Source organism: Filicampus tigris, chromosome 12, assembly GCF_054856515.1.
Source record: "Filicampus tigris isolate MCC_2025a chromosome 12, RoL_Ftig_1.0, whole genome shotgun sequence".
NCBI classification, from domain to species: Eukaryota; Metazoa; Chordata; class Actinopteri; order Syngnathiformes; family Syngnathidae; genus Filicampus; species Filicampus tigris.
This window is the reverse complement of record NC_141228.1, coordinates 12,746,763-12,771,143: the sequence shown is the minus strand read 5'-3', so window position 1 is coordinate 12,771,143 and position 24,381 is coordinate 12,746,763. Positions and strand designations below refer to the sequence as shown.

The 24,381-nt window shown below is 39.4% G+C and overlaps 1 protein-coding gene across 3 annotated transcripts; it reads left to right on the top strand.

Moving 5' to 3' along the window:
• lhx4 (LIM homeobox 4) lies at positions 1 to 16,081 on the top strand. Of its 3 annotated transcripts, none has more exons than XM_086047259.1 (7): positions 1 to 366; positions 2,765 to 3,330; positions 6,509 to 6,680; positions 9,251 to 9,453; positions 10,293 to 10,447; positions 11,047 to 11,218; positions 13,912 to 16,081. In XM_086047259.1, the coding sequence occupies exons 2-7, from the start codon at positions 2,850 to 2,852 to the stop codon at positions 14,298 to 14,300; spliced, it is 1,572 nt and encodes a 523-aa protein (XP_085903385.1). In that variant the 5' UTR covers positions 1 to 366; positions 2,765 to 2,849; the 3' UTR covers positions 14,301 to 16,081. The 3 variants fall into 3 exon arrangements, with proteins under 3 accessions (XP_085903385.1, XP_085903386.1, XP_085903387.1); XM_086047260.1 differs by having other exon boundaries at positions 227 to 371; XM_086047261.1 differs by having other exon boundaries at positions 273 to 371; positions 2,912 to 3,330.
• Positions 16,082 to 24,381: the final 8,300 nt, after the last annotated feature.

Genomic DNA, 24,381 nt, shown 5'->3' with positions numbered 1-24,381 from the left:
GGGGAAAATATCATTTCTGACAGTTGGACCAATCTGGACGACTAATTACCCAAATGGACAGGAGCTGTCAGGAGACAATAACTATTCCCTAATACAATTTGCCCCCCAAGTGCAATTTAATTTTCTCTTCCGTCGGAGGCTCGCCGCCTGCCTTTCTGCTCTGCTCTCCCTCTCTCCGGTTCTTCTCCTCCCCTGCGCGGGTGCTTCTTCTGCTCCTCTCCTGACTTCCACGGAGCGTCGTCACCAAAGCTGGCAGAGCTGCACGGGGGACTCTTTCTCCGGCCTTCACCTGCAGGATGCAACATTCCGCGCAGGCTGGAAAGGTGAGGAGGAGGAAGGTGAAGAAGAGGAGGAGGGGGAGCAGAGGTGAGGTAGGTCTGCACAATCCCAAACATCAACAATCGATGCGTTTTGTTCAGCAATATTTCTTCCAAAGTTGTCTGTCCTGAATGCATGCATGGATGGTGTCGTGGCTTTGACTCTTTTGGGGGAGAATCATTGCAAAAGCTGACGTCTTGCGCCTGTGAGTTTGAGTGTGAGTGTGCGTGCAGATGTCAATGAAGTGAAAGATGAGCTCTAATTAAGAGGTGGCGGGTCAACGGCGATGGCAAAGGAGTCGCCCTCGCTGTGAATTACTGCTTCCTCCTTCGACTGTTCGTTTCTTTTGAAAAGCACAAATTCGTACTTTTTTTTTTGACGAGTGTTTCGGTGCGTTAAGGCAAAAACCATTTTTTTGCATCGGGGTTTTGAAAATGTGATTTGCTTGTATTAATATTATTTAATGAAAGAAACGGGACTAGTTTCACATTTATATTAGCATGAAACACAATTCGTCATATACAGTATAAACGCCCCTCCTTATATCTACACAGTATAGATAGATATTTCTATATTTTTTATATTATATAGATATATCTGTCTAGTGACAAAACGCAATATTTTACATAATTTTGATGACCACTATTTTAAATTATTTTTGAAAATCTGAAATGAATCATTGCTGGGTCGGCTATATGTTGGCCTACATAATATTTTTGTTTATACGATATTGTCGATGTATCGCATGTTATTGTTAACTGTTCTGGAATAATACCAAAAACATCATGTTTCTTCCATCATTTTGATTGGCAATAATATTTCGATTAATTTCAAAAGTGAATCTTTCATATATTTTTTACTACATTTTGGGGGATGTGCAAAACAGGATATGGATTTTTCGTGGGGAAAATAATATATTTATACATACGTAGATATCACGTAGCCTATATCTACTCATATCAGTACGTCAAGCAGGTTCGTTAGCACCAAGATGTTGAGAGCGTGCAGGTGTTTGTCAGTGACGGGGCTTGCGTGTGTGAGAGTATGGCAGTGGTGGTGTGGGGGGTGTGGGGGTACTAAAGGGTCTTTAAGTCAATTGGAAGCGACGACGGAGTTCATGTAGCTTGAACTCACAGTCCCAAGCCTATCGAAAGAACAATGAGTGACTGCAACGTCTTCTTGGACTGCTCACCCGTCAAAGTGACAGAAACGTCACTGCGCTATATTTGAAGAAACATATTGCTGCTTTCCCCGCCACCACCTCGCTTCCCCATGCAAACCAACCCGAAGCTGATTTCCTATTGTTATATTTAATTTAGTACAGCATCAACATTCCACCACATCTATTTGTTAAAATACATGCATGATATTAATTGTGCGGTGGTGAGCACCAATATCATTGTCATTAAATATTGACGCTCATGTAAACAATAACATTGATAGTGGATTGAATTGTATCCTGCTTGTCCCCGTTATATGCATATAGCGTAAAAATAAATAAATAAATAAGACTGATAGTGTAGCATAGCATCATTGATGCCGTACTTGTATTATACTACTTATACTGTAACTTTTGATGTCAGGAAAATAAAAATGTACGGAAAGAGTCGACACCCCATCCACAACAAAATGTATTCATTTATGTTTATTTCAGTGCAGAAAATAAGTGTTATGTGTGTGTGTGTGCATATATATATATATATATATATATATATATATATATATATATATATATATATATATATATATATATATATATATATATACTGAGAGAGAGAGAGAGAGAGAGAGAGAGGACATAATAGAATGCATTCATCCGATCTAGCTATGAACGTTTAGCTATTAATGTTAACTGACAGCAAGGCATTGCCTCAATATCTCGCCTTCATCTTTACTTTTAATAACTTAGTTATAAGAAAATGAGAATGCGCGTAGGACAATGTCAAAATGACGTCCCATCTACAGTATAGACGTATTTTTCCTTTAATATAAGAAAAGGTTGATTGTGTAGTTCAGCATCAATATACTTGCATCAGTGCTTATAATTTTCAAATAAGAAAATACAGCTATTATTAGTAAATTATTATATATAAGAAAATATGTTGTGTGGTACAATCAACATCCCGCCGATAAAGTCATACTTATTTTTGCTTCAATATAAGCAAAAACGGTTTTAGGAACATGCCACTTTCATGCACTTTTGCTTAAATATAAGAAAAAGATTGATGTCGGAGAAAAATCCAGCCTGTGTAATTATATTACTTCAATGTAAGCAAATAGGCTACTGCAGTTTTGAATAAGCATTTCAAAATAAAACGTTATCTAGTACAGCCTCTCTTGCTTTTATGAGAGCATAAAAGAATTGGAAAGCCACCCATCCATACTGATTATTGGTTAAAATTACTCTTGGCAAAAATGACACTAGGCCTGAACTTGTTGGTTGCAGGGTCGTCCTCCATGGTGGCCCCGGGGTTCCTCTGGAGTTCCTCTGGGGTTCCTCTGGGGGCCACTCACACTGCAGTGAGCTATTTATGGGCTCCATAGCTCAGTGTCCCGCCTCTGCTCTTCTTCCCCACCTCCTGAGGATGCTCAGAGGAGGAGGAGGAGGAGCAGGCGGGGGGGTGATGGCGGTGGAGCTCTCCCATTGGTCCCCGGTGAGCCTGCGCCGCGCTGACGTCACGCCCCGCCGCCCCTGCAGGACTCAGCAGCCTGTCTTGATCCTGTCCAAAAAAGAACTCGGCACGGCCCGGCACAAGCGCGGACGCCATCCCTTGGTGGACATAAACGAGAGAGTAGCAACACTCGCACGCCTATTTTGCTCCTTTTTTCTTTCCTTTTTTAAATATTTTTTTTTTTTTACATTCAGAAGACACGAGAGGCGGGAGTGCGCCCACCGTGTTGCGGGTGTATGTGTGTGCGCGTGTGGGATCACGATGATGCAAAGTGCGGCGGTCCTTCCCACAGAGAGTCCCGTTAAGAGTTTACCGGACATCCTGGGAGTGCCACTGCAACGTAAGGACACCGACGGCTCATATGTATAAACTGTATATATATATTTTTTAATTCATCATTATTAGATTGCCTGTTGAGTGCTGCAAGAGGACGCTACCACGCGCGGTGTCTTTTTTTGCTCTTCTTCACGCAACTACAGGGCAAATGTATTTGCATTAATATTACTTGATATTGGTTTGGTTTTATTGTTATTGTTTAATGGCCTAAAACTTCGCAGCAGCTTGGTCTTCAGTTTATTTAATTCTGTAAAAAAAAAAAAAAAGGATTTATTTATTTAAAAGGAGGACGGCACGGCCTCTGTAAAAATGCAAAACCGACGCTTGCATTGTGTTTGTTCAAAGGCCCTTGCGCGCACCCACGCTTCACGTTGCACAATATTTTGACAGCAAAATATCGAGAAAAAATGGAATCTGTAATTGTGTCGGCATCAAAATGATCGTGCTCGTGTTATAATCGCTTTGTATTTATTATCATAGCACGTGATTGCAACTGTAAACATTTCCGATGTGACCTAATTCTGGAATGATAGAGCATTACTGGCAAACAGGCTGAGTTTTAAAAGAAATTAATCCACGATAATCTCATTTTAATAACCTTTAGTATATTACAAATGAATACATTTTTAATTGTGATGTATATTTTAAACAGACTATCTATGTGGTGGGATTACTGCTATTTAATGTTATAATTCAAGGCAGATTAAAAGATTGGATAAAGATCCTGCCACTCAGCCCCCTGCAGTGGCAACATTCTGGGTGGATTTAAAACCTGCATTTTATTTTTCGAGGAATAAAAGAGATTTCTTTCCGTGTCATGCGTGAAAATTAGACCAACGAATTCAGTAGGAAAAAAATGGAAACTGGAGAAAATGGATACATTGCGTGAGCGTGACCTCTTGCATAGTTGAGGTGATGATGAAGATGATGAGGTTCAATGTGATGTGATGGGGAGGGGAGTCATGGCAACCGATATGAGATAAGAGACATCTCACCATCATTTTTTCCCCCTTTCTTTAATGCATATTTTAAATAAAATTCGTTATTACTTTAAAACTTAAAATAACTTACAATTTGGTAATATAGTCACAAGTAAAAACAGAAGTGAAAAGAAGAATCGAATAATGCAGACAACTCATAATAATACTTTACGGCTGAGTTTTATTTTGCCATGTTTTGCATATTTTTGCATCTTGAGTGGATGAGAGGGTGTCATAAAATAAGAGGAAATAATTTGGGGGGAAAAATTAATGGACACCAAAATGACAAGATTAGATGTTTTTTTCTGCTGTTTGGCTCACGATGTGTACGAAATATTAATAATGTTGAAGATTTGCGAGCAAGTCAATATTGTGCTTCCTGAATTTTGACGACAAAATTAGGCGCGTTTTCTGTGAGTTAAAATAAGCAATTGTTGTCAAGCATCATAGCATTTGTCCTGCTTATTTAGATTTTTATTTAGATGCATTTCACTATTATCATAATGGTCGCAATAATGGCTTAAAAGAAGTCACCAACAGCGTTACGTACAAAGTGTGTCTCCTTTAAAGCTACCGCCATTGTATCGAGCTCATCTGATTAAGAAAAAGTGTAGAAATCAAAACCATCAGCACCATGGACAGAGACACACACGTGCTAATCTATCCCTAAGAATCTGATTTTAATCACAAGTAAAGAAAGTTAGTGAAATATGTGTGGAAAAAATAAACCACGAGACTATAGCATGTACATGTTAATATAACATTTGCAAAATATAATTAGAATGGGCCCTAAAACCTTTTTTTATGAAACGGATAAGTGCTAATTACTGGCAGTTTTTATGAAATGCAGTAAATGCAATTACTGCATTTCACTTTTGACATTTACTGGTGTGACATTTTGCATTGTTTCACTTGGTTATTGTGACAACATCAATACATTTAGCTATACTTCACTGTTTCTTCTTCTACTTCTTCTTTTTTCAAAATGCTATTGGGTTTTATTGCATTGTGCTACTGGCTTGAATGGTCATTTAGACGAGGGACGTCAAGATCATTTTTATTGCGGGCAAAATCGTTTGGTTAAAGTTTCCCCTCAGAGTGATGTTATGATGTGGAAATCATATGCAGTGTAAATATATGCTCAGTTCATATTATTATGTACACACAAGTCATTGTTCACACAATTTCCACAACAAATAGAAATTTCAACCAGAAGTCGTAGAAAATAACAATATTGTCCAGTTTATGGCTTGGTAAGAATTTGGTGAAAATAAATGCTATCAAAACGGGTTCAAGTTTAAAAAAAAAAAAAGCAAAACAATTTTTAGTCCATATTTTCTGAGGAAATGAGAAGAACAAATCCATCCAGGAAGAAATTAATTTGCTTTATTAGTGCAACTGCCAGATCATATGATGGGTCAGATCTGCCTTTGAGTTTGACACACATGCTGTACGATGTGTGGCAACATCTGTATTTTATTGTTATTTTAAATATTGTTTCGCAACTAATTTAATTTGAAATCAGACGTCTTGGAAAATGGTGGCAAGAAAATATACTGTAATTGAGTGCACAACTATTGTCCATTTTATATTGTGAAAAGATTTGACAATGTTTTTACAAGTGATGAAAGTGAAGTAGAACATAATTTGAGACCAGATTTTTTTTGCCAAAATGAAAAGAACAAGAAACATGAAATAGATCCACCCTTGGCTTTCGGAGGGCCACATCAAACAATATGGCGGACCACATCCGTCGCCCCGGCCTTGAGTTTGACACCCATGACTCAGACGTTCAGCTTTTAAAAGTCCACCAAGGGCCATACTAATTGAATGAAAAGGAATTGAATAAGTATTTGTCATTGTATATTATAAGCCTTAGTGGGTTTGATATTTTGTGCTAAAGAAACAGATTTTAAGTATTGTATAATGACCATGGGCCAAAGGTTCCACATCCCAATTTAGAGCAACCACTTATGTTATTTATATGTTTCTCTACCTGGTCATTATTGACATTGTGGTCGTGCTGAATGTCTGATGTTTGCATAGGCAAGATGTGCATGTGTGTCCATGACAAAATAAAGATGATTGTATTCTATTCAATATCATCAGCATTCGGATCTTTTATTTTGACGTTGAAATGAAATGAACACAAAGTGATGTTGAATGTTCAATTCGAACGTGTGTGTTCCCCCCGCCCGGCAGAGATCCCTCAGTGTGCGGGCTGCAGTCAGCACATCGTGGACAAGTTCATCCTGAAGGTCCTGGACCGACACTGGCACTCCAAGTGCCTCAAGTGCGCCGACTGCCACACGCCGCTGGCCGACAAGTGCTTCTCCAGGGCCGGCAGCGTCTACTGCAAGGAGGATTTCTTCAAGTCAGTCTCTCCTTTTGCCCTTTCACCTCGCTCATGACCTACTAAACCCACGCGTTTTCCGAGGAGCTTCCTCAAATATGCTGGGGGTTCATTTCATCTTTCTTATGTATTGCTAATTATTGCTCTTTATGTTTGAGAGGTTCAAATGTGATGGAACCATTTTCCGATCGCTATTTTGGTATGTATAAAGCCATCGAAGGGCCGCGCTAAATGTGTGCAAAAATACAATATAGTGATCAAACGGATGTTTATCCTTATATATTGTGCACTTTTGAATATTTTATGACAGCCCCTCTGAGGTTTTACTTGTTTTTAGAAGCATATGGCGGGGCCAGATCAAATGCTCTCATGGGTCAAGCATGGCCCACGCGCCATAACTTTACCACCTTTGTCTTTAAAGAATATTTTTTTTCTCTCAACATATATATTTAATCCATTCGAGTGATACTTGCAGCTGAAAAGATTTCAGCTAATTACCGGTATTTAAAGATAAATGATGGAGCTGAATCTAAATGAATAACAAAAATACCAGGAAGAAAAATGGCACAATGAGTAACAGTTTTAATGATTCCACTCTATATTAGAAAAAAAATCAACAGCAAAGGTGGCTGTGGTATAAAAAAAAAGAAAAAAGAAAACTGCACATACTGTATACAAATGAACAGTCAAATTAAACATTACAAATGCACAAAATACTGCAACCAAATTTTACTTGTATCTTGGTCCTTTTTTTTTCTTTTTTTAGGAAAGTGCCATGTTCCATATTCAAATAGAAATGTTAAATTAGCTTTCTGGCACATGCCTGTTAAAATGATGCTATTTTCCAAATAAAAGCATGTGCAGTACTTCCCTCTACAGGGAGTCCCCAGTTTTCAATAGAGTTCCACTTTTACAAATTTCTACATAGGCCGGAGTGTGTCACAGTCAGTCACTAGCCTATGCTGACACTGTAAATTCAGTATAAATCTGAAAACCATGAATATAAATCAATCAAATGAAAAACTGGGGTCATATGTAAGGACCCTCTGTAATTCTTTACTTGACCCACACGACGCATATTGAATCCGTGACCCACTTTTGGGTATTGCATATTGAACTACTCCAAAAGTCTATTGGCCCATCTCAGGGAACTTTTTTTTTTTTTTGTATTACTGGAACTCATGAGAGAGTTTTTAGCATACACATTTACAAATACATGAAACATAGCCACATAGTAGCTCGTAGCATGTTGACATATTAAAAAAGAAACGTCTAACATCTCAATTAATTTAGGTTACAGGACTGAGCCACCATTTCAGAGTTGAAAACATATCAAATATGCAGCAAATTAAAAGGCCGAACTTGCTTTTGGCTTTCCTGTTGTCTGCATAATGTAAATTACAAATATTTCAAAGGGGGTATTGTGGTGGGGTAACAACACTGACTGAAAACGCACAGACACAACTAAGTAAGAAATTAAACTATTTTTTTAAAGTCAATAAGCTTAAAGTAGTTTGGAAATATTTTTTTTACAGTACAATACAGTACTATCATTTAAATCTTTTACATTTAAATGATAGTACTGTATTTTATGGTAAAGGCTAATTTCAGGTAGTGGAGACAGGCAACAAATGCTATTTGTCTAGTGTTCAAGCAGTAAATAAATCTATTCAATTGTATTTAGTAAATATGCATAAAGTTTAGATTACTGTGCAGGACACTTTGCTTGATAAAAACATATTTTGCAGTTCATTTTATTGTGAATTTATACATAATAGGGACACAAATATCACCGATTGAGTTGAATAGCACACGCCCCCCCCAAAAAAAAAATCCTTTAAAAATATGCAAATGCTCCATTTTGCCTGATAAATATACAGTTGCATTGCTGAGCTGTTTCATAGACTTGACCTTTGACCTGTAGCTCCAGTGCATCAGTTTCATGCAGTACCACCGCACAACAGCAAAATGATTGTTCATTGAACTAAACGTATTGTTATATGAATCCACATTTGTCTATAAGCATTATCATGACCTTTTTCAAGGCCAAATTGTTGTTACAGCTCTCTGTGCAGGTGTACCTAATATTTTGGGCTGTGTGTGTGTGCGTGTGTGCGCGTGCAGGCTTCACCTTGCTCTTTTACTGTCTCGGGCTCGCTCGTGTGATTTAGAGCCTCTCCTGAGTCAGTGTTTTATTGGTCCTCCTGAGGGCGTGTTTACTGGGAACAGCCTCCTCTTCCTCCTCCTCTTCTTCATCCCTTGTACTTCTTCTGCAAACACATAAACACACACAAACGCACAGACACACACAGAGGCCGCACTGCATTGATCTTCTCCATCCATCAAGTTGCAGACAGGTCTATCGTTAACAGAAATGCATTCCAGTGCTGATTTTTTTTTTTTTTTTTTTTTCCCCCCCACGTTTCAACAGCTGGAGCTTCTATTAACACAGGCGGCGCACCATCACTCTTGACTGCAGTTGAGAGGAAAATACATACTGTAGCCGTCTAGTATGGGAAACTACTTTAATCTCAGCTGGTCCCCATCGTTGCGGCCCAAAGATGACATTCTTCTTTGGTGCTCCCCCGCAGGCGCTTCGGAACAAAATGTGCATCGTGCCAACAGGGGATCCCTCCCACGCAGGTGGTGCGGAAGGCGCAGGACTTTGTGTACCACCTGCACTGCTTCGCCTGCATCATGTGCAGCAGGCAGCTGGCCACCGGGGATGAGTTCTACCTCATGGAAGACGGAAGGCTGGTGTGCAAGGTGGACTATGAGACGGCCAAACAGAACGGTCAGCTCCAATTTGATATAAACAGAAAAAAAACACGATGGCATAAAAGTAAAAAGCGCTGTGATCGACTTGCAACCAATCTGGAGTGTAGTCTGCCTTTTGCTTGGCTTGTATCCTTTCTAAAATGTCTATTTTGTCCCCCAGAAAACACCAAAAAACTGTAGCAAAAATAAATCATATTATAACACAACTAATGTAAGTAAGTCAGAAATAAAGACAGCATAAGAAAAATCTGTAGAGACAATTACATGTCTATGTTAGTCTTTTCCCAACCTTTTCTGAGCCAAGGAAATTTTTTTGACAGAAGAAAAATCTCACGGCACACTTCCGATCAAAATTGTCACATCAAATGGATACACAAGTTAGTTGGACCTTGGCCATCTAGTGGAAGAGTATTTGTTCCGCCTGTCACTATACATCACTGTCATAGAAAGATATATTTGAAGTGAATCCACTGGAGTTTTTGGACCAATTAAATGGAATTGGATAAATTCCCATTTCCCACAGCAATAACGTATGATCTCAGTATGACTATTTATATACGGTATGTACGCTATATGAATATGTAGGACTGCATAATATGGTATAATCAAAAACATTGAAATTAATCCGGCAAAGAGTTTATACTGCATGTTCTCATTGTTGATGTAAAGTGAAGCAAGTACACGTGTGTGTCGTGTGCGGCAGTACGAATAAGTGCGCCGTCCTGTTCTTAGATTTATGTGCACGTGCACGAGGGCAATAATGCACTTGCGCATGCCACCGCTCGCTCTATTTAACATGCGCGCGGAGTACACACAAGCGACCACTGACCTATTTGTAATGCCGATGTTTGTTAGATGATTCCGAGGCGGGGACCAAGCGACCGAGGACCACCATCACGGCCAAGCAGCTGGAGACCCTCAAAAGTGCCTACAAGAACTCTCCCAAGCCGGCACGACACGTCAGGGAGCAGCTTTCCTCCGAGACGGGCCTCGACATGCGAGTAGTGCAGGTAGACATCAGCGCATGTGCCCCGATTCATTCGAAAACTCTCCTTATGATATTAGGTGTGCGCCCCCACTCGTCCAAAGATTAATATTGCGCTTGTGGAATGTGAGTTAATCAGCAAAATCCACCCGTATTTATCCATCAGGAGGCGGCCATGTTGCCACTTGCTGAAAATGACATCATAGTGCTCAGGGCTCAGCTTGTGAACGTCACATGACCAAACCTTGAAAACAGTTGAGCCGTGACGGTTGTTACCCGAGCAACTATGATGTCATTTTCAGTCAACAGCAAGTGGCAAAATGGCCGCCCATGAGGTGGATAAATACGGGCGGATTTTTCTGATTAATTCATACTCCACAATATTAATCAGAATTCCATCTTTAGACTAGTGAGGGCACATAGAACATTTTTGACTTGAGTTCCCCTTCAAATATATCCGCCTCAAAATCATAGTGCAGGAATCGTCCACTTTGGCTGACACTTTTATAAAAACACCACATTTTTATGTTTACATCAAAATGTTTCCGATTGTGCCCAGCCTATCTAAAGGCTTTGTTGCTCTAAGTTCATCATTTGAAACTGTTTTGTTTCCTCTCTTGTCAGGTGTGGTTCCAGAACCGCCGAGCGAAGGAAAAGCGTCTCAAAAAAGATGCGGGCCGCCACCGCTGGACTCAGTTTTACAAAAGTGTTAAACGCAACCGAGGAGGGCCAAAGGTGGAGAAGGAAAGCTCGGCGGACGACGCGGGCCTCAGCGACAGCGAGCTGAGCTTTAGAGGTAACTGCACCTTATAGAAGAGCTTCTCAAAACTTTTGTGCTCAAGGGAGCTGAGAATCTTTTCCAATAACTCCCTCATAATCCCGGCGCCAATTAAACAACTAGCATGTGTACCCCTAAATGCCATAGGAATTCAAAAGTTGCTAATTTTCAAGAAAAAAAAGTTTTCAATTCAATTGTGTATCTTATGAAGACATAACAGTTATCATCTTAACAGAAACAAAGACATATTTTGTCGAGAAAAAAAAGCTGTAACCTTACGAGAATACTGTAGCTATATTTTTCCAAGGAAAACTTGCAACACTACAGTAGTAAAGTTTAACTAGGGAAGAAAGTTAACTTACTTGAGGTATTTTAACAAGTATTCTCAGAATATTCAAATATGGGACTATAATCCAAAAGAAAATACACTTTTAGTTCTTGAAATAAGAGGACCTGATTACTGTAAAAATACACCTTTTGTTCTAAAATGATGTCACACTCAACTTTATTTATGTTGCAATTGAAAACAACCACTGCTGCACACAAAGTGGAGTAAAAATCAGTCATACAATAACAACGTTTTTGAAAACAGTAAATTAATAACACAAATTTATATATATATATATATATATATATATATATATATATATATATATATATATATATATTCATTTCATTCAATTTCATTTTCACAAATATTTTTCAAACGTTAGGGTAAAAGAGCGTCTGAAAATGTCTGACAGTGACTGAGTTAATATGATTTAATTCATCAGTAATATTAAAGCTTTTAATTGGCCCAAGGCAAAGATAGGTAGAGGTAATTGATTAATTAGGTTTGTATTTATTTCCACCAGTTGCCATATGAATGTGTGGAATTTTTTCAAAATGACACAGCATGATTTGTAGCTAATTATTTTTGGGGACCCTCAAGCAACGGCTCACAGAAAGCCCCCCCCCCCCAGTTTGAGAACCCTTACTTCATTGTATCCATTGCACCTACTGGCCTGCCGGAACATTCCCGAGAGGGACTCGTCAGTCTCGTGGCATGCTGCAAGATGTTCAAGATCAGTGCTGCGAGTGCGTCAGCCATAACATTTGTCTCTGTCTGGATTTTCTTGACATCTTTGTTCTCAGGCAAATGCGAAATGTCGTTGTTGATTCACATTGCCCTCACACTCCTCCGACACATCCTGCAGCCAAAGTAGGATGGAAGCCAAATAGACAACCTTATAATATAATATCTTCCGAGACACTTTCCTTGGGGTTTTAAAACTTAGATCATCTTTTATTTAGAAATTAAATTGCAATTTAAGCATGTAGGGGCAAATGAGGCTTTTAGTAAATTACAAAGAAAGGTCCCTTTTCTATGGCACTTATCCTCATTAAGGTCATGGATGATTGCGTTTCATTCATTCCTTCATTGTTTTCTACAGTGGTACCTTGACTAACGGATTTAACTCATACCGTGAGCAAGCACAAAAACTCTTATGCTTTCTTCCATTTCCTACTTCCTGTGGTTGTCCCAATTAGGGCTGAACCAAGATAATCGAATTGCAGTTTTTTCCCTTCAATATTGCGATTGTGATTTAATATGTGATTTTTTTTTTTTCAAGGTCATCTTCACATGAATTTTTTTCACAAATGCAAGCAATAATGAATCTGTATTACAATAAACAATATCAGATTTATTATATGCATAAATGTTTTGGTTTTATCGATAAGGCGCCCGCTAAAATGAAGGCAAATGAACCATGATGAATATACTGTTCATGAAATGTAATATGAAATACTTTGACTTGCTGTCTTTTGAGTGCCCACGGAGAACACTTCACAAAATTCACAAAAGTCAGTGAGTCATGGATCAGGTTCCAACAATAATGCAAACAAATGCGTGGTTTTATCACCTCAACGTTTCACGTTGCATGCAACAACGCGATGTAAACACTCACTTCTGAAGCACTCAAGTTATCTAGACACTATATAAATAATGTCCATACATATGTATTAAAAACAAAGTCTGCTGACCGACCAAAATGAAGCAGTTTTTGTTGTTGCTTTTTTCCAAATTTAGCCTTTGTGGATTTGAAAACTTCATTCCACTACATTGCAATGTCAACTTGAATTCAATTCATTGTTCAAGCCCCAGGCCTAATACTTCAGTGCAGTTCTCAAACTTTTTACACCAAGTAAAGTACCAATTCAAAAACAATTTTTAGCTTTCCAAGTACCATCATAATGACGGACAAAGAGTCAAAATGTTCATCATATATAAGACAGAGGTTTTATTCCCCAAAATTATCCCTATGTACTATTTATTGTAAAGCGCTGTGACATTTGAACATTAACGCTGCGCTTCAATATAACAAAACAAAAAACTGTACCTAATGATTGAATCAACATGTATTATACATAAACGTTAAATAAAAATTGTACAAAATAAATGTTATATATCGTCGCTGTCAAAACACCTATGTCCAATTTTGGAAACGTTTTTAAGTTTCAATGTCTGTAATGCGGAAACACCATCCACGTAAAAATAAGAAAATTGAAAAAAATGGATAGAAGTGTTTTTTTCCACTGGACAGCGACGATAAAGTTAAAAGTTAAATACAACTGAACCGTACGTAAAAAGCAAAAAATGTACAGTAGTACCATACCGGGAGAATGACCTTCTGAGTGCACCCAGTGACCCCAGCGTCTCTCCTGCCCAGACGACCAGGTGCTGTCAGACCTGGGCCACGGCAACGGGCTGTACGGGAGCGTCGGCGACATGACGAGCGGCGCCGTGCTGAACGGCGGCTTCTCGGTGGACGCGGCGGGCCAGCCGTACCACGACATCCGCGCCGGGAGCCCCTACGGCCTCCCGCAGTCTCCCTCCTCCATCGCCTCCCTGCCCGGCCACACCCCCCTCCTCAACAACCTGGCCTTCACCATGGACGCTCTGGGGGCGCAGGGCGGGCCGGGCGGCGTGGGCCAGGCTCTGAGGGCCATGGCGGGCGGCCCCACCTCAGACCTGTCCACGGGCAGCAGTACGGGCTACCCCGACTTCCCCACCAGTCCCGCGTCCTGGCTGGACGAGATGGACCAGTCCCAGTTCTGAGGACAAAACACATGCAAGACTTTTTTTTGCTTCCATCACGCCAGAGGTTATGGAAAGCCGTTTCAGCATTTAGTCGATCTCCTTGACATCCAACTTAAGGTCCATGTACAGTACTAGTACACTCTTGGTCGTCACTGGTAAGGCAATTCAGTACACCATTACAATGACCGTCCTACTAGTAATGTTTCTTCCACTACTCGTGCCAGGGAAAACCTTACTAGTAGCACGACTAGTAGGCATGTGTCATGCACTATTAGCCTCCGGGATCCTGCTCGTAGCCCACTCGTGGTTTTGCTTTACTAGTAATATGTAGTTTTCATACGAGTATGCCGAAGTTGTTGCAATAGGGGCCAGTGATGTCATACAGTATTAAAAAAAAATTACTTGTAAGACAAAGTCGTTTTAAGAGTTGTAGTGTGCTCAATTGTCTTTCAAGTAAGGACAAAGAAAGTACTAGAACACGGAACTTTAAGCCATATATTCTACACGCTAGTACAAAGAATGACTGTGTCTTATAATAATGTTTCTGCCACTACTACTGCAACTTTGCTCGACTAGTAAACAGTTATCTGTTCCTAGTAAACTACTTTCCTGCACTAGTAACACTACAAGGCCCAACTATTTGCCATAAGCCATAACGTATCCTTGATATCCATCTTAAAGTCAATGTACTAGTAAGCTCTTTGCGAGTAGGAGAATCTACATGTTATTAGTTAGGCAAAAGCACAGTCTTACTTTACTGGTAACACATTCTGTAGTTATCCAACTAGTACAGTATGCAGGAATGTCATACAGCAGCAAAAAAATATGGAACTAGTGTGACACAGTCGTTCTCAGTGCGTTACTAGCGAGGACCAAGATTATACTAGTACATGGATCTTATTCTCGATAAAGTTCCACGTACTAGTACGTTCTTGGTCCTCACTAGTAAGACACTTCAACACACTAGTAGTTGTAGTCTTACTAGTAACATTTTTACCCTACTCGTTCCACTTTTTGATCACTACAACACAATTAAACCATACTTGGTGCACTAGTAACACTGCAAGCACCAAGCTAGTTGGTCCAACTTGTATCCAGATAAGGTTCATGTACTAGTACATACTTTGTCCTCAATTGTAGGACAACTTTGACATACTAATAGTCAGAACAATCCAAAAAATGTTTGACAGCTGCGTCCTTCCATTACTACTAGTGACATCATAAAATTATGCTAGTTAATATCCAGCACTTCACTTATAGTACGGGTCGAGTGCGAATGTCAACTGAAGCAGAGTTTTGTCTGACTAGTGGCGCCATGTAGTTGTCCTAGAAATGTCACGCAGTAAAGAAAAAACAAAACTTTACGCGCAAGTCATTCGATTAGTGCACTGGATTGACTTACTAGTGAGGACAAATAGTGTACTAGCGCATGGACCTTCAAGTGGATATCAAGGCTATGGACTAAAGGCTGAAACGGCGTTCCGTCGGTGGTGGCGCGTGGCGAAAGAGGACACCCCTGAAGCCCAAGTGAAACGCAACAGTACATCTTGCAAATGTTGACTTGCTGATTCTGAACTGAGTGACAAGAAACCACAACGAGGCTCGGTCAAAAGTGTCAGTCCGGAGGCGCCCGCATGTTTCTGACGGACCGTCCCGAGCCTTTTTATATGCACTTTACTCTCCTCGCCACTTCGAGGAGGAAAAGGAGAACCGAGGCGAGGGGCATGCACAAGGCTGAGACAGTGTCGCATCGGGGAGAGAATTTTACAAGCACTGTGGCACAAGTGTTTATTTTAAAAACCGTGGATGTTTTTTTTGTTTTGTTTTTTTTCTACGGGGGGGGGTAGGGGGGTCGACGCGGGACGCTGATGTTTTCCAACTTGTGTATCTGTGGCTGCTTGACTTGTTCTCGTCTGTGTAACGCAGTGTGCTCTTGAGGACGCGCGGCGGTGTTTCTCATGTTCAAGAGAGTCCAAAAAGATGTAGGCCAGTTTGAAATGAGCAGAAAACGTTTCAATATTTAATTTATTAAACGAATGCACGGATGCAACGTGGTGAGTTTTTACGAGATGTGTCCATGTTTTCATACTGGACAAATGCAAAACATTTGTACGTTCTGATAACCAGTGTTATTGTCACCACTACTAAGGGTGAACTTTTGAGAACCCTGCCTTGAGAAAATTAACGATTAACAATCGATTAGGTGTTACGGTATGTTTTTAAATGTTACTTTTGGGGAGACTCTCTCTCTGAAGTCAACATAAAACGTTTTCCGCCTATAACTTGTGCAGCTCAATTGTACCACATTTTCTTTATTTTTACTTCCCCTCACAAAATATATACTTTTTTTTTTTTTTTTTTTTTTTTTGTGGAAGCTCCCTGCTGACAATAGCTTCTGCTGTAAGATGTAACTACCGGTACATAAAAGTCACGAAAATCCTACTAGAACATCTGGAGTTATTTTGAATAACCCCTAAAATGGACACAGGTGTGCGCTATCTCCAGTTAACATGAGCTTGAATGTGATTGGTTAATTCTGAACACAGCCACTCCCCCAGTTATTAGAGGGGGTGCACACTTGTGCAACCACATCTCAGTTGTTTATCTCTTTCCCGCAAAAAAAAAAAATATCTATTGAGTTGTGCATGTTATATGTGGGTCACATTAATGATGGAAAATTTTGCAATGATTTATCTGTCTCTCGTTTTGTATCACAAAGATTTGGCTCTTAAACAAAGGTGCGTAGAGTTTTTATATCCACTGTAGCTTAACTTCATTTAACTTCTTTACACAGCAAACTAGTCGAGACAAAATCAGCAGCATTCTCAAGACGTTTCCGCCATTTTGCTTTCATTATTTCAAAACTTGATTGATCAACAATCAAGTCCTCCAATCAACAAAATGAATTAATGACGGCTAATTATTCGATCACGGCAAACCAATTAATTTTTTTTCTTGAAATTTGAGCTCAGTGACACAATCGCACAGAATTTAAAGCCTTGACTTGGATGAGTAGTTTGACGTCATCGCAGTCCACACAACCAATGAGTATTAATGTCACACTTGGGGAATTTGATTTAATTTTTTCACTTGCAAAAGAAAGCGAAAGAAAAAACAAGTGGCAAAGAAAAAAAAAGCAATACTACAAGATATTATGAGAATAATCACATCATGTTTGGTGTTTTTTTTTTTTTCCGAGGAAAAAAAATATAATATTGAATGAACATCAAAGCTTTTGTATCTGGAGACCTGCCACACTGTATCGGTCGGAATCGTCAATTTTCATTCAATTGTTTGTGGGTGTAGTTTCTGTCTCAGGATAATAACCCGTTACGTCATCACTGTTCATTCTCATGCTGATGGTGAGGATGTGACAAAACAAACTGATGACAAAAATGTAACTTGACAACAGTTTCAACAGTCCTTCTCCACACTCAAATTGTCACATATTTGGACAATTTAGAGTCTTGACGAACCTAAAACTTTTTTTTTTCTTTTCCCCAGTGCGGCCCTTAGTATGATTGATCACATTCATTTGTGTGTGTTCAACTAAGTGTTATGGCGTAAACCCACTTGACGTGAAAACATTTGTTCAAACTGAAGCCATATCTGAGGGGACGTCTGCTTGTAGGACAAGTTGACCTGTTGAAAGACATTGCAATGCGCCACGTGCATCCGCGCCTTTGTTTCGGCTCAGCACTTGCCTCCGTCTGATCCGGACGGAGCTTCTCCTGGTAATCTACTCAGTGAAGCGAGGCTCTATCTATCTGGCCGCGCCCGCTATCATCCTACTTAGTGAGGCCAGATGCGTTGTCCGACTGTTCTCCAACGGTCTGGACTCCGTGTCACAGGGATTAGCAAGCAGTGGCAAAGGCAGAGATATTTTACAGTTCAGTTCGGGGCTTCGAAAGTAAAGCAGATTTCCGTTCTTTTTCTTCAAAGTGCAATCGTTCAACCAACTGGAAGAGGAGCGAGAGATGTGTGAATGCTGAGAGATGAGGATTAACCCCAAGGCTATTGTGCATCGAAGGTGTTAAGAGTATCCGTGGTGAGAAGCGAGTGCACAAGTGTTAAATATATCGGATTATTACATTTGTCAACAGCAAATTTTAATCTGAGATGGTTTGTGTCCGTAAAGGTATTTTTGACGCTGAGTTCACAAATGTCTTAACTTTTTCCTAGCACATCAAATTTTTGAGATAATTTCATTTTTTGTTTTTAAGTTTGGCCGATAAAAGTTTAACTCATTCACTGCCATTGACGTATTTTTTTTCTCTTTTCACAGTCCAGCCATTCAATCCCAGGAATTTTTTTCAAACGTTTAGGTAAAAGACGGTCTGAAAGTGTCTGGCGGTGAATGAGTTAAGCAATACCGATTTTAGCATGTATTGTAATTTTCAGAAAAAAATTACACCTGTCGCCGAACCTAACCCTTAATTCATAAATATGATTAAATATATTACTATACAGGACTATATTATTATTGTATTATTATCATTATTATTATTAAACCCTGATGTGATAGAGAAAAAATAAGGGCAGATTTGGAATCAGCACAAAAAAAATATTTGGAAATGTTTACTTGCACCCTGATTTAAAAAAAATAGTAAAAATGTGGCGCCCACTTATTGTTAGTACTACAATCGACGACAGTTGTTTGCAGGGGATTGGGCCGAGGCCAACCTACGAATAGCAAAAATCTGCATATAATTTAATTGACAGCCGCTGAAATGCATTGGAAGCGGAAGAAAAAAAAAATTCAAACCCAAAATTCAAGTATTAAACAAATGCTGATAAACACTATGCGTTTTCTACGAAAAATGGCTGGGAAATGGGGAATAAAATGGAAAACAAAACAAAAAAACCCTAACAAAATATTTTTAAACCATTGAGATTTGTATTCATTTATTTCTTTTTTATCTGCGAATATGTGAATCCGCGGGTGCTGAACCACAAGTATGCTGGCGTCGACTGTATTACGCTTGGGAATATTTGACTGACAAGTCCAAAGATATCATTCCTGTGTTGCCGACAGCCACTAGGGGGCCTTTGAAATTGTAGCGGCCGCATATCTCAGCATTCAAACATTTTTGAGGAAAACTTAAATGTCAATTTGAGTTTGGCCTGTCGAACACATTTGCATATTTGCTGCATTTCATCTTCAATGCGTTTTGCTTTTGTCGACTGATGAGATTAATCAAATGATCCCCGTTGTTGTTCTTTCCCCTCTCCGTTACAAACACGTGTACAAAAACTACCCCAACCACTTTCTGTCTGCGTTGCCTCAAAAGTTTGCATCTTAACTGTTGTAAATTGTGTACAGTTTGACAACGTGTTGATCGTCTTGTTTCATGAGTGCTATTTATTATTGCCATGTGTCTTTGAAAAAGATGTAAAGGAGAGCACTGAATTTATTCATTTATGCCTTCTGTGTAACGGTATGAACTGTGTACAGTCAAATCTATATGAGGATAATAAAGGTGGATTGTCTTTGGGTTAAAGTCGGCTGCTTTGTCGTCACTACGGACCATATCCAAACATGGTAGGTGTTTGTATTGTATTTTTGTTTTTTGTTTACCGTAAGGAAACGCTCGAGTTAACCCGCAAATTTATTTAGCCATTGAGAGCATTTACCACACACTTAGACCTCGATTCAATTGTGGAGATCCATTTAGCAGAAGCAGCAGACAGTGGTGGGTCAGTTAACAGTGATTGATGCTCTCTCAGGATAGGGGCGACCACAAAGACACATGACGTGATGAGAAAAAAAAAAAAACACAAGTCGAGAAACAGCTGCCTGATCCCGTCAGTGTTAAAGAGACTGCAGCAGATTGTTCCAGCTCACTTTAATCCCCGTGCTGTTAACTAATTGTATAGCGCTTTGCGAAATATGTGTTGATAATCTCTCTAGGCAGGCAGATCTGGAAACATGGCCCAACCAAACTAGGAATGCATAGTTGTAAACAATCACATTGTATCCCACTGGGCATCCTTCCATATACTGCAGTTGTAAAAGGAATGCTAGTCATCACTAAAAGAATCCACAGTGAAGCATGGTGATGCTTTGGCACTGTTTTTCTTCAGAAAAGGTGCTGAAATTATGAACAGTTACAAATAGCAGTCCGTGTTTGCAAGTCACCATTTAAAGTGCCTGTGATGAACCCCATACAAAGATCAAATATTCCAGCAGGCCTCTGCTGACATTTTTGTGCCAACACTGACTTCTATTTAGAACTGTTCATAATTCATCTCACCTTGTCTAAGGGCCCAGTTCCAAATGAAGAACACAGCTTCTGTTCATGATGTTGCCGCCACCGTGCATCACTATAGGCATTATGTTCTTTTGGTCATGAGCAGTGCTGTGTTTGTGCCAAACACCTTTTAGAATTATAGCCCTGCCCCCACCCAAAAAAAAACAACAACAAAAAACACCGGACATTAACACATTTTCTCACATGCGTTTGTGAGATTTGAAAAACACAAAAAAGGCTTTTGTCTTGCTTTTGCCAACCTACCCCATAGCACTGCCATATAAAGATGACGAGAGATTGTTGTCGCATGTAGTAAACAGCCGGTACTTTCCTGCAGCTCCTTCTGTGTTGCTGTCGGTCTCTTGGCAGCCTCCCTGTCCAGTTTTCTTCTCGTCTTTCCATCAATTTGGAAGGGACGTCCAGTTGTTGGTAGTCACTGTTGTATCATATTTTCCACACTTGATGTCTTCACTGTGTCGCATGCCGATATTTACTGCCTGGGGAAATTCTCTTGTACCTTATGCCTGACTGATACCTTTGACCAATGAGATCCCTGTGATGCTGTGGAAGCTCTCCGCAGACCATGCCATGTGTTGGAAGCTATGACTACAAGAATGTCAGGAAAAGCCTCCTAGACCATTTGGCATTTTTATATCATAAAAACCTGGTACAGCGGTACCTCTACTTACGGAAGTCTCTTCGTACGAAGTTTTCAAGTTACGAAACGCCTCAACGGGAAAATATTGCCTCTTGTTACGAAATAAATTTCAAGATACGAAAGGTAAAAATACAGTATGGGCTGCCACTCGCGGCTCCGGAGTTTCCTGAACGCAACATACCCTACGTGCTCTGCCATTGGCTAGCCTAGCATCTTCCTGGCATCCCATTGGCTAAGAGGGACCTCTACCGTATGTGTCTATGTGTGCAGATAGACAGGTAGATCGGTAGATATGCGATAGATATGGCGATGTAGCGTCCTCGTCAGTCGACCCTCGGGCCATGAGGTGTTCCGATAGTTTGACGTGAATTAGAAACGAGGAAAAGGAAAAAAAGAGAAAATCTTTTTTTTTGTCCATACAATCAAAGCAAGGGATAATAGAAAAGTATGAAAAGGGGATGCGTTTGGTTGATCTCGCCAAAGAATATGGCCGTAACGTATCGACAATCGCCACGTTATTAAATCAGTTCTTTACAAAACGCCAGTCAAAAACCATTTCTGAGAGGGAACATGAACCAAAGAGGGCAAAAAGCGATGAGGACAGCAATTAAAAGGTAAACGACCATCATTTTTATTCCTTAGTCTATTCTTTGTTTTTTTACATTATGCACAACTCTCATTTATTGTGCTATAATCTAATTGTAACATGTATTTGTTGCATGTTTTGATGCTTTACAAAACATTTATGTCTGAATATTGGGGGGCTTGGAACGGATTAGGGCATTTGCATGGAAAACGCGTCCCTACTTACAAAATGTTCTACTTGAGAAATTTTTTCCAGAACCAATTAATTTTGTAAGTAGAGGTACCACTGTAATTTGAACAGGGTTGTGTTCACCTTTTATATCCACTGTACGTAAGTCATAAGCAGTACAACAATGCTATTTCTTTAAACATTGAGTAATTTGGAGATAAATGCTCTTCATTGGACAATGATAGTTCCATATATCTTCCCTTAATCGTAATAAACATTTCCCGAAAGTTGAGATTCATGATCCGTGTCTGTGGCTTTAAGCGCCAAAACACAAAATCTTTTTTTTTTTTTTTAAAAGATTTATTCTATTTAACTGGCTGAGAAGAACGTATAGAAACACAATGAAATTATACCCCAGCATGCATCTATAAGCTCATCAGTATGCTGCAATGTGAAGCATTAGGCTGAGGGCGGGCCAAAGCAAACCCAAACCTAAGTGATATTGATTCTGTGTGTTTTAGCTATTCCCGTTGCATTATACAAACATACAACAACAATAACAACAACAAAAAAGGTAGAGTCAGCCTCGCAGAAGTTTGCATAAAATGTTACAAATGGAGCTGATTTTTATTTAAGCATTGATTGGCTGGACTATGGGCATTAATGGATGGGCTCTAATAGTAGCGCCTTACAAAGACAAAAAGCCACACGGACAGTTAGGATAATTTACACGCCACTTACAGCACTAGTATACAAATAAATCTGCGGCAACTCCACCACCGTTGCTTTTGAGAAGATGACAAACACGAGCACAAATGCCATTATCATCGATCGGCAGGCTTTTATTACTAACTTTCTCAAGGAAAGTCTTTTTTTAAACAGATGAATAAATTAACATGCAAAAGAGACGTGATTTCTTTTGGCCTAAAAGTCAGTCCAGCAGCTCTAAGACCAGCCTTTTTTTTTCCCCGCCTATTTCTTCTCCTCCTCCATTTAGTGAACAATGATGTTCCGCGTGATGGAGTGAGTCTTAAAGAGAGGAGGCGCAGTCAAACAGAGGCCTCTCAATGACACCCTCAAGGTTGTGAGCTTCGTGCTGTTTTAATGTGAAACTGGCCTTTTTCCACTCAATAATATCAGCAGCGTCAAGTCACCGGAGGAGGCGGGGCCACGCGGGCGAGGAAAACATGACAAATACCAGAGGAGTGATAATAATGTTCAGTATTATGTTTGCTGTTCAATGACTTTTAAGTTTTAGGTGAAAAACACGTATGTCTAATTTTGATGGGAATTTTAATGATGTAATTTGTCTGTCACGCAGAAACCACATCCACGTAAAAAGATTTTTTTTTTTTTTTTTTTTAAACGGACATAAGTGTTTTTTACAGGACAGCGATAATATACTGTATTAACAGTGGAGCCTTTTTATCCTAAGGAAATAACAGAAATCGAACCATTCCCATCACTAAACCCTTTACTAACAATACCGATCAATCATTGTAACTGTCATATAAGTGTGAAAATAAATTTGTTGACCTTAGATGCATATCCCCTCTTTAAAAAAATGGCGTAATTCCCACTTGGATGTGATTTTCGATGAGAGGTTGCATGTACCACAAAATTGGGTACACCAGATCCAATAGAATAGCTTTATCTTTATCTACTGTACATTTCTCCCAAATTCTAGCAATCAATCTATCGCTGCAGAATATCTATAGACATATATGTCTAAATCTACACTGTGTTCCAAATTATTATGCAAATGATGGTTTTCTCAGATTTTTATAAACTGTCTATGTAAATGACGCTCAGCATAATTGAAGTCATCAACTGTTAGAGAATAATTTGAATGTTTTTAAACAAACCTCCCAATGAGAATGGTTTTTTTTTCCCCCAAAATATAAACAATGTTTTTATTAAATATACGCTTTGATTTGTCTATTTTGAAATGTTTATTGTTCTATTAGACGAGTTCTGACATGTCTGTCAGTGTAATGGGTGTACCGGCAATAGGAGCACGGGTATGTTTTTTTTTTTTGTTAGTTTTTTTTACAAACTAAAAAAAGACATGCATATAAAAAATTAACTAAAAAAAAAAAAATGGTTTGAATGGGCATAAAGAATGGTTTCCGTACTTTTCGCATTAACTCTTAATGAATGGCATAAATGACTGTGACTCTCGAATTTTGAAATCAATATACGATTAATGAGACCAATAGTAAGGTTACTATATTTTTACGATAATGACAACATCGGCAGTATTTGCCTGAGTTTTTCCAAATTTGTCCCCAGACATGACTCATTTTCAATGGGGGCGGGGACGATGACGCAAGAAGTTTGATTCAGTTTACGTTCAAGGATCCCATTCAGTATTTTGCTGTTTTCTAAATATAGTTAGGCAAACAAGCACTGGCATTCAAAAGCATCGGCGAGTGT